This window comes from Cryptomeria japonica, chromosome 5, assembly GCF_030272615.1.
Source record: "Cryptomeria japonica chromosome 5, Sugi_1.0, whole genome shotgun sequence".
NCBI classification, from domain to species: domain Eukaryota; kingdom Viridiplantae; phylum Streptophyta; class Pinopsida; order Cupressales; family Cupressaceae; genus Cryptomeria; species Cryptomeria japonica.
The window spans coordinates 30610258-30625620 of record NC_081409.1 but is presented as its reverse complement, the minus strand read 5'-3'; the positions used below and the strand labels follow the sequence as shown (position 1 = coordinate 30625620).

Below are 15363 nucleotides of genomic sequence, written 5' to 3'. Positions count from 1 at the left end.
GTTTCGTGTGGGTTTGAAGGTTGTGATTTGGTGTTGGCAGCGGGGGCGCTGCCCCTTGACCCCGCCCTGTACCGCTACAGGGAGCGCGCCCTGGGCGCTGCCCTGGGGCCCTGCGAGGGGCGTTGCCCCTCAACCCCGCAAGGGGCTCTGCCCCCAGACCCCCGCAAGGGGCGCTGCCCCTTGACCCCATTGGAGGCGTTGCCCCAAACCCCCATTGGGGGCGTTGCCCCAAACCCCCATTAGAGAATCCATTTAATGATCAAACTTTAAATTGTTGAAAGTTGAAACAATGATACTTGAATATTTTATCATTTTGATATTAAACTTGATGTATATGATGCTGTTATGGTATGATCATGATGCTATGATTACAAGTTTATGTTGGTTTTGTTGTTTATATGATGCTATGTGACATGCTAATCTTAATTCATGCTTATAGGCTGCATATATATATAATTTACATGTTTTTGTACTAACGAACCCAAACCCCTTTTCAAAATTTTGCCGTACTGGCGTACTGGGTTCTTCGAACCCGAACCAATGCCCGAACCTGAACCGGTAACTTAGCTGCAAAGTAATTATATTTTGATCTATAGCGACTCATGTTGGCGGCATTATTATACACGGGAATAACATTAGTTAATTATGTGTAATTGTTTTGGTTAGTTGGCAACCGAGGGGTGGAAGTTGCGGTGCGACGGTTGGCGCTCGCACCCCCTCGGTACCCTTTTATACTTCGGAATGTAACTTGTAAAATACACTTATTATGAATAGAACATCTGATATACTTTGTTTGATATTTACGGCATTATTCTGCATTATGTTCTTTATGTCTTAAGTTATTCACCTGAGAGGGCAAACATTTGGCGCCGCTGCCTAGACGAACTCGGGAACGGAAGACATGGATGGCGCACAGACACAATGGGCCTACCTGTTGGTGAAGTAAACCCGGAGGCCGACGACACGCGGACAGAACTTTACACAGGAGAAGACACGACAACGCGAGAATTTTCAATTTTGCTCTAGGTAGCCATTCAGACATACGTTCGACGAGAAGCGGCGGAGGCAGAAATCCCACCAAGTGCCGTGTGGACAACGCTGGAGGTTAGCCCGACAGTAAACCGTTTAATGAACCACCTCCCCCGGCTGCTTGCACATGCATCGTTGGCACAACAGGCCCACCTGGAGGAGATTGCCTAGGAAGAGCGACGACAACAAATCCTGCAACGCTACGAAGAGAATAGCTGACGGGAAACGGAAAGGGATGGCGCCAGGCCAGGAGGGAATTGAACCGTGAACTTCTTATTTTCAAATAAAAGTGTCATTGACACGAGTTGTACTTGAGCAGATGAATTAATAAAGACATGTTTTGATTTAAGAATTGAGAGTTATGGAAATGTGCGACAATTAATGCCAAACCTATTGAATAAAGATAGAAATAAAAAACCAGAAACGAACGAGTGGGAGGCCGTGCAGAGGGCTTTGATTCTGGAGCAGCAAGTAGAACGTAGACGGAGGCTGAGGCTGAGGCAACTTGCCGAAGGATGACTTGCCGAAGGGGGGCCCGAGGGGAACCAAGGAGGTGTCATGGAAGGTGCAGAGGCCGACGGAAATTTCTACGCGTCGCCAGATCATCGTAGGATGCGGAGCCACGAAGAATTTCTAGAAAAAACAAGGTTACGGCGAAATCTAGTCGAGGAGACTCGGGATCAGTTTAGGAACTTATCCCTTACGCCACGGAGTGAAGATCACCAATGGGAAGCAGGAGTAGGAGCGTGTCAGAGCGAAAGGGAGGGCAACAGTACGGGTGTAGGTTCCACACGCGATAGGCAAAACACCGTACCTCCAGGACACACCACCAACGCCACCGGAGGAAGCAGTGCAGGGCCACAGACACAGACACAACTGCCCCCAGGAAGAGGACCAGGGATGGCGAGTAAACAAAAATTGCCAAAGTTCACAGGGGACGACTAGGAAGACCCCTTACGGCACTGCCGTACATGTGAAACCATTTGGTCTGCCAACGGAGTGACAGACCAGAATGACTGGGTACAGCAGTTCCCAACCACGTTACGTGGAGTTGCCATAGATTGGTACTCCAATGTAGATAAGCAAAAAGTGGCCACATGGGCTAACCTACAGAAGGAATTCACGGAGGAGTTTTAGTTGCTTCGTGATGACAACGAAATTGTAACAGAGATATACAGTACCAAGCAAGGTACTAAGGAGACAGTACGGGCATACAGCAGGAGACTAAAGGAATTGTTGGGTAAAATGGAGAGCCAGTCGACTGAGGGCTTAAAAAAACGATGGTTTGTGGAAGGATTGAAATCCTCCCTACAGAAAAAAAAGAAGATTGTAACCTCGACGTCATATGACGACGCCTATAACAGGGCGATGGATCTAGAAAGCGAATACAAAACATCAAGGAAGAAGAAAAGTAATAAATATTCATTTGACGATGATGAAGATTCTGACGGGGAGAGCAGTAGCGGTGGCGAATCGAGTAAAAAGGTACACGCGCTCCAGAAGGACATGGAACGAATGCTGAAAGAATTCAAAGCCATGAAAGGGAGTACAAGTAAGACGGAAGAAAATGAAGTGTGGTGTACAGACTGTAGGAGTGACGGACACACAAAGGGTACTTGCCTGAAGAAGGCATTCTGTGAGATTTGCCAAGTGATGGGACACTCCACCAAGGAGTGCCCATACAACATGAAAACCCGAAGCACGAACCAGGTGCTGTTCACTGAGCAGGCCACAACATCCGCACCAGCGGGTACGGGCCAGCAGACTAACACAACGGCATCATCTGGAGGATACCGGGATAATAGACGCGGCAGCGGAAGAAATAATAACAATAACAACAACAAAAATCGGATCCAGTATGATGCCAAGGGATGGCCAATGATTCAATGTAGGGCCTGCAATCAGTGGGGACACTTCACCCGCGATTGCACGAAGGAAGCCAACCCTCAGCACCTCTGCCGATGGTGCGGGCCAGGAGACCATGAGGACGCAAATTGCCTGAAGCCTGGTGTAAACCTTCTAAACATAGAACCTACGAAGGCAGAAGCGTTGGCAATCAGAAGGGCACAGGCTAAAAAGATTGCCTACCCAAATCCCCACACGGAGATCGAGAGAGTGTGGGAGGCCAGAGACGAGATCACAAAGGAAATGGCCGCACAAGGACAGAACAGTCACCAGACAGCAAGTCCACCACGAACGAAGGGAGAAGAGGAAATCTTACGGCAAATATTGTAGGTAGAGGTACCCGTGAGAATTCAAGACCTCCTGGAGACTATGTTGCAGCTAAAAACGGCTATTTTAAACTCTGTAGCCCCACAAGTAAAAACGAGGGAGGTCGTGAGCCCCGTGGTCGACCCCATGTTGTTGGTAGTCAACAGTGGACGCCACCCGGCGGTGGTAGAAATGGGTATACTAGGGACTACCTTAATAGACACTATTGTGGACGGAGGGTCAGGAGTAAATGTACTCCCAGAAGCGACATGGAAAAAATTGGGAAAGCCTACGTTGTGGCCCCCTACGTTCAACTTGCTAGGGGCAGACCAACATGGAATTAAACCCCTTGGTACCCTCATGGGCCAGCAGGTGATGGTCGGCACGCAGCCATTCTTGCTGGATTTTGTGGTAATCCCCTTGAAGCAGAAAGGATATGACGCCATCCTTGGGCGGGGGTGGCTCATTGCAACAAAAGCGAACCATAACTGGAAGCGGAATACCGTTTCTTTGGAAAACGTCGAGAGGAAGTACGTAATCGATCTCCGTACGCAGATGGTGAGTGAGGAGTTAGCCTCCTCCTCCGACTTGGAATCTGAGGGAGTCCAGTTAGCGGAGGGTGGAAATGGATGCTGCATGGAGCCTAGTGACGAAGGGGTGTTAGAACTGGAGGCATGCTCAGGGGACGATGGGGACTCCTTGAATGGCCTCTTCCATTGGCAAATGGGAGATTATGAACTATTTACACCCTCGTGCAACATATTGAGCATCGAAGAAGAACCAGATATATTTCCCCCAGAATATGGCGAGTATAAGGAAGGGGAGGCAACAGTGAATGAGACGCCGGCACACCAATTCCTGAAGGGGGAGCCCATTAAGTATCAGGAAGCCAAGTTAAAGGAAACGAATCTCGGGGAGACAAGTGACCCCAAGATCATCCTAGTCGGAGATGACTGGAATCCAGTGTTGAAGGCCGCAGCCTTCAAAATTTTCCTTGAATACAAGGATGTCTTTGCATGGACATACAAGGACTTGAAGGGCGTGCCCCCAGAGTTATGTGTGCACCGAATAACATTGGTACCGGGAGCCCAGCCAGTGAGGAAGCGGCCGTACCGAATGAACAAAAATTATGCTGTACGAGTGAATGACGAAATTGAGCGGATGTTGGAAGCGGGCATAATCTTCAGAGTGTAGACAAGCGAATGGGTGTCCCCCATTGTGATTTCCCTCAAGAAAGAGGCCAATCAGATCCGGATTTGTGTAGACTTCCGGTGCTTGAATGCGGTCACTATTAAAGACCCGTTTCCCATACCCTTCACCAACAACATCTTGGAGGAAGTAGCTGGACATGAAATCTATTCCTTCATGGATGGGTTCTCTGGTTACAACCAGATATGCATCGCGGAGGAAGATAAGCTGAAAACAACCTTCGTGGTGGAGGACGGTGTGTACGCATACAACCGAATGCCCTTCGGTCTATGCAATGCGCCTGCCACCTTTCAGCGCATCATCTTGCACATCTTCGACAAGATGTCGGTGGGGAACTTCAAAGCATTCCTGGATGATTGGTTTATTTACAGCGAACGGGACATCCACTTAAAAACTCTCGGGGAGTGCCTAGAGAGGTGTCAGAGGGCACGGTTGGCCCTCAACCCGAAGAAATGTAGATTCATGGTACCACAGGGAAGATTGCTGGGACACATTGTGTGTAAAGAGGGATTGAAAATGGACTCGGACAAGATTCGGGTAATAGTAGAAATGGAACCTCCTACGGACGTCACGGGGATAAAGTCCTTCCTTGGTCATGTGGGGTACTACAGGAGGTTCATCAAGAACTTCGCTGAGGTGTCCCACCCGTTGGATAAGTTAACAAGGAAAGGGGAACCATACATTTGGGTAGAGCCACAGAGCAAGGCCTTTGAAGAGTTGAAGACAAGGTTGATGGGAGTGCCCATACTGGCATACCCGAATTAGGATAAGGAATTCCACGTTCACGTGGATGCCTCAAACTATGCCATCGGGGCTATGTTAGCCCAAGTAGGAGGACACGGGCTGGACCACCCCGTTTATTTTGCTAGCAGGTTGCTCTCGAAGGCAGAAAAGAACTACAGTACCACAGAACGTGAAGCACTCGGTATGGTCTATGCCGTATAGAAATTCCGTCATTACCTCTTGGCCACACCATTCACATTTTACGTAGACCACCAGGCACTCATGTATTTAGTAAACAAGCCCATTATCCAGGGGAGGATAAGTCGTTGGCTATTGCTACTACAGGAGTTCACATTTTTAATTGTGGTAAGACCAGGGCGAAGCCATGTCATAGCCGACCAGCTGTCCCGGATTAAGTCGGGGGAACCTCCAGAGGGAGTAAATGATGATTTTTCGGATGCACACTTGTTCCAAATAGCCGTACTCCCTTCGTGGTACAGGAAGATTGGAGAGTACCTATCGACGTCCCGATTTCCGAAGGGTATGCCTCCAGGGGAACGAAGAAAGCTCGTATCAAGGAGCAGGACTTTTTCGCTCATCAACAGGTTACTCTACAAAATGGGGCCGGACCAGATATTAAGGCGTTATGTCATGGAGGAAGAAGTCTCGAGTGTATTAAGGGAGGCACACGAAGGGCCCGCAGGTGGACATATGGGCCTAGACACTATAGCCGGCAAGGTGCTTCTCGCAGGACTATGGTGGCCAATGGTACATCACGACGCCAGGGAGTGGGTCGTGGGGTGCAACACTTGCCAATGGACGGGCAAACCTCTGAAGCGGGACTTCATGCCCCTCAACCCGTCGCATGCACAAGAACTCTTTGAATGATGGGGACTCGACTTTGTGGGTCCTCTTAAGGCCAGCCGCACACGACGGTGCCGGTACATTATAGTTGCGACAGAATACTTGACCAAGTGGGTGGAGGCAAGGGCTCTCCAGGATAATTCGGCAATAAGCACAGCGAAATTTATTTATGAACAAATCATTACGTGATATGGTATACCTATTCAGTTGACCAGTGACCGGGGAGGCCACTTCGTGAACCATGTCATACGGCGGTTGACATCAGACTTCAAGATTTTTCACTCATTATCAAGCCCGTACTACCCACGTGCCAATGGCCAGGCGGAGGCCACAAATAAAATAATAATGTCGGTGATATATAAGTCTTGCGGAGTGGAGAAGGATGACTGGGAGGAGCGCCTACCGTCAGTACTTTGGGCATACCGAACAACTTACAAGGTAACTATTGGACAGACTCCCTTCCAGCTAATGTATGGACAAGAAGCCGTGGTGCCAGTTGAATTCATGGTGTCGAGTCTACGGATTGCCATCGATAATCGCCTTGGCGACATGGAAAGCCTGAGGGAGAGGCTGTACGCTTTGAACAAATTGGACGAACGAAGGATGATGGCTCAGTGGGTGATAGAAACAGCCCAGCAAAGACGGAAGGTGTGGCACGACAAGCATCTCCGGCGAATGAAGTTTACTCCCGAACAACTGGTGTTAAAATTCAACGGGAAGAACGAAATTAAACCTGGGAAATTCAAAGTCCGATGGTTAGGGCCCTTCCGGATATGTGAGGTCAATACGAACGGGGCGATAAAGTTGTGGACGTTGGATGGGAAGGAGATACCAGACGCAGTCAACGGGTCGAAATTAAAGATCTATCACGAACGGAGGGAACCAGGACCCTCCAGTCAATTAGTCCGCTAAATTATTAAATTAAAAAAAAAAGAAAAAAAAAGAAGAGAGGCCACCGTACGATGGGACCACCAAGGTGACAACACAAAAAAAAAAGAAGAAAAAAAGAGGAAAATGGCCACCGTGCAGTGGGAGCCATCGAAGGTTGTTGCCGCGACATGAACCCACCGCACACCGCACCGAACAAACCCTTTCGCGCCTTGGCAATAAAACCCCTCGCGGAGGAAGAAGACGCCACACACCGCACAGCCCGACCACCATGCCACCATGCGACGCGAAGGATAAAGGAAGAGGAAGACGCACCGCACAGTCCGACCACCACACAACGCACAACCTGACCATCGCGTAACGCCTAGCAAGGAAAAAAAAAAAAAAAGCATGCCGCACAACAAGGGAAGAGAAACACGCTGTAAAAAGACACCACATAGGCCACGCACAGGGGATAAAAAGAAGAAGCAGCCGCACAGCGGCAGCCAAAAAAAAAGAGGGCCATTACGAAGGTGTACGGTTTAAAAAAACAAAACAAAACAGGCAATCAGTTACACGGAGATTGATGGATTCAGCAGGGAAAAGGAGTTGGAAGAAACAGCTGCACGCTTCTTCCAGTAGCAGCCAGAGGGATAGGGATAGCAATATCAAGGTTTAGCATCGGGAGTACGTGTTGCAGGCGGCACCATGGATGCCAGCGCCCGACAAAAACAAAAACAGAAGGCACCACACGCTGCCATAAGTGCGAAAAACATAGTGATGCCACGGAATGTTACTTTTGAAGGCCTGAATGGATTGGAATGCCGAAAATGGTGGCAGGACACCCCCGATAATGACCTGGTAAAGCAAAACCTCCGTAAGGCACAAGTAGAGTGGGCTATTCGGATGCCCGTGTTCCCTATCCGGGAGTACAAGGGTGCCCTACGCTTCATGGTGGACACCTTCGACAGGCATACATGCACCAACACGTTTGAATACCTCCGGAGGGATGTCACTATATCCTTCAAAGCAAGGGATTTCACGAGGGTATTCGACATTCCGGGCAGCCAGGGCAAGAAAATAGACTTGAAGGCCAAAAAGATGACACGGGAGGAGAAGGAGCGGTGGATTAAATTAGCTTCCTGGAACTTGACGACAGCGGAGTTGGACAGCGTGGCTAGAGCCACGAAGGGTCGCGGAATCCGTAAGACCTTTGTTGCAGAGGGCCACTGGAGATGCATTATGGATGTCATCAAGAGCAGATTGACAGGGTCGGGAAGGGCGTCGGACATTGCCCTCCCTCAGATTATGCTGATGAATGGGCTGATGAATGGCATCGTATATGACTGGGCCGCGTTACTGGTAGAGCGTATGTATGAGTTTTTGACGCTCCAGCATCGCACATTCTATATGCCTCATTACGCTATAGGGTTATTCCTGGAGGCCACGCGGGAAGCAGTGCTGGAGGACGAGTTGGAGGTACGGCCGCAGGGACCGTTGACAGCAGGAGAGGCTCCAATAATGTATTGGAGGCACTTGGACATTGGGCACTCTTCCGCGAAGCGGAAACGGGCGGTAGATAGGGCCTCGGCCTCAGGGGAGCCTGACAGCGAGAGGGATTCCAGCAGCGCGGAGGATTCGGAGGCGGAAGATGAGGAGGACGATAGCAGTCAGGCAACGGAGGAGCCTGTACGAGTCCGGTTTGCCCCACCTCTGTTATCGATGGGCACACCTGTGCCAGCATCTGGAGTAGGCGGCACCTGTATTCCGGCCTTCGGGCAGAGCCATACGCCTGTTACACTTGGTCCCCTCCAGCACGAGCACCTGGGAGCACCGTCGGGCCCAACCACAGCGGCACTTACCGAGGACATGGCAGAGTCTGGGACGGAGGAGTCACCGCATCGGGTAGTGGTTGTTGAGGAGCAGGGGCTGACGGAGGTGGAGGATACCGAGCCTCACGTGTGGTTGGACGTCGTGGGTAGTGACGCTGTGGTGACTGTTTCTGCTTCGTTGTTGGAGGAGCCGACGACAGCGAACCATCCCCCGGTCACGGAGATGCGTGCTGACCTCGAGGCTATGCAGAGCTAGCTCACACAATGGTTTCAGATGACACTGGCACAGCTGGAGGGAGCTGTTGTATTCTCACCGTGTCGAGAGACTAGAGCGGAGGTAGTCGACTTGGATGACTCGTCAGGGGAGGCACATGGACTCACAGTTGGGAACGAGGCGGGGGAGGTCGCCTCTGTTGGGCAGGCACCAAGAGATGGTGCACCTTCAGTGGCAGAGGCAGTACCTTCATAGCAGGATACAGTAGTGACCGTTCCACCAGGGACTTCACAGCCTTTGGCACAGACAGGGGAGGATGTTGAGACCTATCTAGCTGACATGGCTGATATGGTGACGAGGGGTAGGCGGGTGGTGGCCGCTGCCTAGACGCAAGCATTGCAGCAGGTGGTGGTGGAGCTAGAGTAGGTCTTACAGTTTATGCGGGTGGGCTGCCTGATAGCCTTTGCTACTTGCTTTGAGTCTCAGGGGTGGCCGACTGCGGAGACAGAGGAGATGCTCCAGGCTTGGAGGCTGCGTCAGCCCGTTGTGGAGAGTCGGGTGACGGCAGTTGTTCGTGAGATCGAGCAGGTCTATCGAGATGCCTATTATACATTGAGGCGAACACAACAGGAGTCTGCAATCAGGGAGGCTGCCCGAGTAGCGTTGGAGAAGGAGGTGGCTAGTCAGCAGGCCTCATGGGCAGCCGAGAGGGCGTAGTTGTTGGCACAACTAGAGATGGCCCGCACAGAGACGGCTGAGACCCGGGCAGCGAAGGCCGAGGTAGAGACTCGTCTGGTAGCCGAGTAGACTCGGTTGGTCTGTGCAACGGAGGCAGTGGATACAAAAGAGGAGGAGTTGCTGGAAGCAGCACACATGGTGAAGACAGCTTTAGAGAAGGTATTGGTGGCGGAACGGGATGTGGCTGCACGTACTCAGCAGGTGTATGAGCTCCGCGCCCGCTTGGCGGCCCAGACACCGACATCTCACACTTCTGCTTCAGGGACGCTTTCTCAGCCCCCTCCCTAGTCTTTCAGATATATTGTATAGGTTGCATTATCCCCATTTTTGTAAGTCGCCTGGAGACGACTTTTCTTTTTTGGGGGGATGATGTTGGCGGCATTATTATACACGGGAATAACATTAGTTAATTATGTGTAATTGTTTTGGTTAGTTGGCAACCGAGTGGTGGAAGTTGCGGTGCGACGGTTGGCGCTCGCACCCCCTTGGTACCCTTTTATACTTCGGAATGTAACTTGTAAAATACACTTATTATGAATAGAACATCTGATATACTTTGTCTGATATTTACGGCATTATTTTGCGTTATGTTCTTTATGTCTTAAGTTATTCACCCGAGAGGGCAAACAACTCACAACAATCAATTTGAGATGCCACGAATTACATCTGATTTGGGACAGTGAATTTCTTCACAACTTTCGATTTGATTATCAGACTTGAGGGGAGACCGATCTGATTTGATGTCTTCAGTGATCAGTGTGATCAGCGACTTCCCTGCGAACTTTTCACCAGCAAATTTGGCTTTCCTTGGTGGCGAACTGGTCATTGTGCGAATTCATTTATACACTGAGATTCTCCTCAAGGTGGTGGCATTGAACCACAGTGATTTCAAAAACAAAAAAAAGAAGACACAGGCTAATTTGATGTTCAAAAAGTTGACTGTGATTAGCAAGTTTGGAAGGCTACTGCTGCGTCCTCAGCAAGTCCATTTGATCAGCAAATATACCACAGCAAACTCCCTTTGATTAGTGAAATAGCATTTTGGGGTGGTGATTTAGATTTTGTTACTGTGCCACAGTGAATCGCATGCACAACGACTTCATTTAGAGAAGGCAGATTCAAGCCTTTTTGCAAATGATTTCATCTTTCATCACAGTGAAATGATTACACTTTGATCAGCGACTCCACCTTACTAATGCCAGTTCATCAAGGGTGTCGATTTGTGTCTAAGGCAGTATTTAAAGAGTGAAGTCAATAATCACAACAACAATTTCATCTCAACAGCAATATAAGATCATCACTTCCAACTTACAGTGATTACATCTTGAGCAATAGCAAAACTGCGAATTTGTATCTATTTTGATCACTGTGTTTGATCAAAATATTCAAAGTGGGCAGCCAAATCAGTATATTTGCTTACTTTGGAGAGGATCATGGGCCTGAGATAGGTTTGTTCAATCATTTGTGACAGAGGATTAGATTATGTCTCGTGCTGGTTATGTTATGACTTGACCAATTTCATATGATCATTGATTGTGAGAGCTTTCTTTATTATATTCTGATCATCTTAGAGGCTTTTGTAAGCAATTATTGTTAGCTTAAAGAGATCATGCTCAACGAAGGGTTAGAAAGTGTAACCTAGGGTTTCAAGCTTTGTTCTAAGATTAGGGCTCCCTAGCCTAGATGATTGATTTCTTGTTTGCTAGCAATCAACTATCATTTCCCAAAACTAATTTGAACATCTCTCGCAGGTGAAGGATGGCAGTGAATGCAAGGTGCATGCTGGTACACCTCAATGCTTTGGGTCTCAAGAACACACAAGGAGAAGTAGGATCATCATCAAGGCGTCCAAGGCAGTGACACAATTTGTCCAAGGCAATAACATCATCCGTCCTAAGCAAAGAAAAGGACCAAGAGCGTGATCAGCATGATGATTCATTGCAACACTTCAAGTCTTAGAAGGATACAACGTAGCTGATAGCAATCAACATCAAGCATTCAAGGATGAAATTTTCACAATCTTGAATTTCCTTTGGAAATCCAAGAATCATTGCTAGTATAGTCAGATGAAAGCTCAGGGATGCAAGTGATCAAGATGAGATGTTTCAGAAGAGTTAATCAAAGTTAGAAGATCAAATTGAGCAAAGTCATCATCACATCAGGAGCCTCGACATGTTGAGTATCAAGTGATATGCCTCATACATTCACACACTTGTGATGAGTTACAAAGAGCGAGATGAGGTGGCACCTAGTCATCATTTATCCAATCATATCATTTCATGATAAGGCATCCAGATTCAATGAACCTAATTCATCCTACAAAGAAGATAACTACCACATGGGCAGAGAGTTCGATGTACCTACCATCACCATCTATTGGTTGAATTTTCAAAGGACATGTGTCCCATCAAATGTAATTGTATCTTTGGTCAAGCATTAAATGCTTTGCAATAGGTTTCTATATTTCGATCTTGGCCATTGATCTCAAATCAATTTGAGCCACTAAATTGTAATGAGAGCACTATATAAGGTCTCACTTCTTCATTTGTAAAGTTAATAGTGAATAGTGAATAGAGAATAGTAGTAGTTCAAGAAAGTAGATAGTAAATAGTTAAAGTAGGGAGAGAAGGCGAAGATTGTTGCCAAGATATTGTTGCAAAAGACATGTAAACTTCATTGAAGATATGGTGAAATTGATATGTTAATTCAACAATTTGCATGGCCTCTACTTCTCAATTTGATTTCATGTTGTTTAAATGAATGGAAGACTTTGTGTATGATCAATGGTGAAATTCTTATATCCACATTACTAACACCTTGCCGATGGTAAAGTGCCTTGTGTGGTCAACTGAAATCATTCAGCTAAAGCTTAACTTCAATTATCACTTCATTGATATGCATCAACTTGATGGTGTCTATGCTTGTAGTGATGATTTGAAAATCATAATGCTATCCTTAGAAGATCGCACTAGCCTTGTGGAGATGTTCGCTGCATGTCAAAGCAAGACTTAGTTGAATTTTACCAAAGATTGTCCATTGCTCTTATGTTCCTAGGAGTAGATTAGCTTCTAAACCCTATCCTTTTTCCTTTTTTAAATCAAGTTAATCCTACATTCCAACATCATTCGAGCATTCAGGCATTCAACGTAAGTCCACCTTTTGATACCGACAAAATCACATCATACACCATTGAAGCTATCCAACAAGTCAAGACCTGACATAAAAGAACCTTGAAGTCATCTCAAGTGATCCTTATGCGAATCTTCAGCATTTGAGAGTCTTTACTCAAGAGAGGATAGAGTATTCAATACTTTATTTTGTGGTCGATAGTGCATCAAAATACCATCAACACCGAGAAACAAAATCTTCAAAATAAGTTCTTAAAAGTAAGGACTTTATTTATTCATGCAGAAGATTAATTTCATTCCTCAGATGACAAGAAAGTAATGTTTACACAGTCTATATTGGGAAGAATAGTGATACTCGTTGCAATATGGTGCTTGCATCCGTTCCTTTGCATCCCTGCTAGGGTCATGAATGGTACTTGGATGCATTATTTATTTATTATATCTAGTTTTTTTTTTTTTTTAAAGAGGGGTAAATGCTTTTATGACCCAGAGCTATGAACCGCTGAGGTCACAAATGGTGGGCCTCATACCCAATATAACCATTCAACAATTACACCCTAATGGGGTTTGAACCTTGGTGGCAAGAACAACAACACTACAACTTAACCATCACACCATGCCGATATCGGCTATTAATTATATCTAGTTTAATTTCTACATTTTCTTTACATTTTATTTTTATTGGATGCAATTTGCCACACCTCATACCTGTGCACTCAGATTTCAGAATTACAGCACTTGGTGACTGCAACCGCAACCCCATTGAAAATGTGCCCACACCCTTAAAACCCATTTACTCTGTTTACAAATTGCAATAAGTTTTAAAATCAGAAAGATATGAATATTCTCTTAGAATGTTACAGGGAGTGCATTAGAAATGGTTTCCTGCTCTAGGAAATTCGTTGTTTTGCAGTGTGCACCTTCAAGTTTAATGCTGCATGTAAGAAACGCTTTAGAAAGTCTTTTCTTCTCTTTCTAGATAATGATAATACTTTCATTGAATTTGGCGATTCCTTTAAAGTATTTAACTATTGAAAAGAACTCAATTATTTTAAGTGCAAAAAATCTCAAAATCTTGATCTTTTGTAGCCTTTTCTTTTTACCTACTGATTTTCTGACAGAGTATGAGGTAAATATTTGGAAATGGCAATTATGATGAGTCTAATTTATATCTCTAGTGGTAGGAACCTGCCTTTTTGGAAAGCAAGATTATGGCATCTTTCTTAATACCAACTCAAATGCAGTAGTCATATTTCCTTACCCATTCTGAACTAGCTCCTTATGCGGAGGTATTGGATCCTTAATCCTAAACATTAGCTCTCTCTCGGGGATGCGCGTGCATATTATCTCTCCACGGCTAAGAATGAGCTGGGTGTTGTATCTGCTGAAAGCATTTCAGGTAAGATACATATTTCTTTGTTATATGTGTCTGCTCTATCGATAAAGAAAATTTTAAATTAGTTACTATCCTGGCTGTTTCATACTTTCGTCTTCTCTTTGTGGAATTGAGGTGTTCTTGTTTTGCTTAGCAGAGAATATTTCCACAGAAAGTCTTTTTGCATGGTCTAGTTCCTTATTTAACTTGTCCAGATTATAAAATAATTTGTTGTTATTCCGAGTCATATTTTTGCATTTCTTGAAAGCTATCTATCAAATTTAGATTTTGAAGAGCTACGTTTTGGTTTGCAGAAAATAAATTCTTTTGGCCTTGGGCCTGTTACGATGTTACCTGAAAAATTTGGTTATATTCTAATTTCTGTTTGCTTTGTGATATATACTGGCAGTAAGGATCTATTGTGCATACAGCATCTTTAATAACATAGGTTCCCAATAGAACATGCAGTTCACTACATTTTATGTTGTGTACAATTATTTTTCCGGACAGTCTTGTTTAGGGATCTGTCTCGTGATTCTCGGAAGTAGCCGGATGTAACTTACCATCATTTTCCCCTGCCATGTTAACGTAGATAAGAAAGAATCGTTTACTTGTTTGTACTTGGAACATCATTCCTTAAAAGGTACCAAGCAATTTCTCTGAAATGTTTCAGGTACAACAATGGTTCCACTCAGCCTTACAGAGATGCAGTGCCCTTTGACAGGTCAAATAGAGCGGCGAAAGGTTGCTAAAGTGGTCTGATTTGTAACAAGGATTTTCATTCCTTTTCCTACACAGTTCAGTGGATTTGTTATTTTATCCAATTTCATACCTTCGTATCCATGTGGGCCTGCACTCATTTCAGTATGAGAGGATGGATTTTTGAATGTTGGACGTTACACATTTAAAGTCTAGATGGTTCAAATTGTTTATTTTGGAGTTGAAAAATTAATTGAGACATGAGATTCGGATCTGGTTTCTGGCAGTTAATGTTGTTTATTTAGTTATGTATTGATGTTGATATCATGTCTCTTATTGCTAGATGACATTAGATGACTGTAATTAATTCATAGTATTCAACTAGAAAATGGAATGAAATCTGTGTACAGTCTTTGCTACTCAGAGAATATTATTTGCTTGCTCTGTGACTGTATTTTCGCTTGAGTCATGCTT

At 45.8% G+C, this 15363-nt stretch overlaps 1 protein-coding gene across 1 annotated transcript in view; it reads left to right on the top strand.

Moving 5' to 3' along the window:
- LOC131057369 (uncharacterized) overlaps positions 1 to 15163 on the top strand; it is a 48514-nt gene extending 33351 nt beyond the window's left edge. Inside the window, exons 5-6 of the mRNA XM_057991519.2 lie at positions 14133 to 14214; positions 14864 to 15163. Of these exons, the coding sequence (XP_057847502.1) occupies positions 14133 to 14214; positions 14864 to 14952 (171 nt within the window). The 3' untranslated portion in view covers positions 14953 to 15163. The remainder of the gene's footprint in view (positions 1 to 14132; positions 14215 to 14863) is intronic.
- Positions 15164 to 15363: the final 200 nt, after the last annotated feature.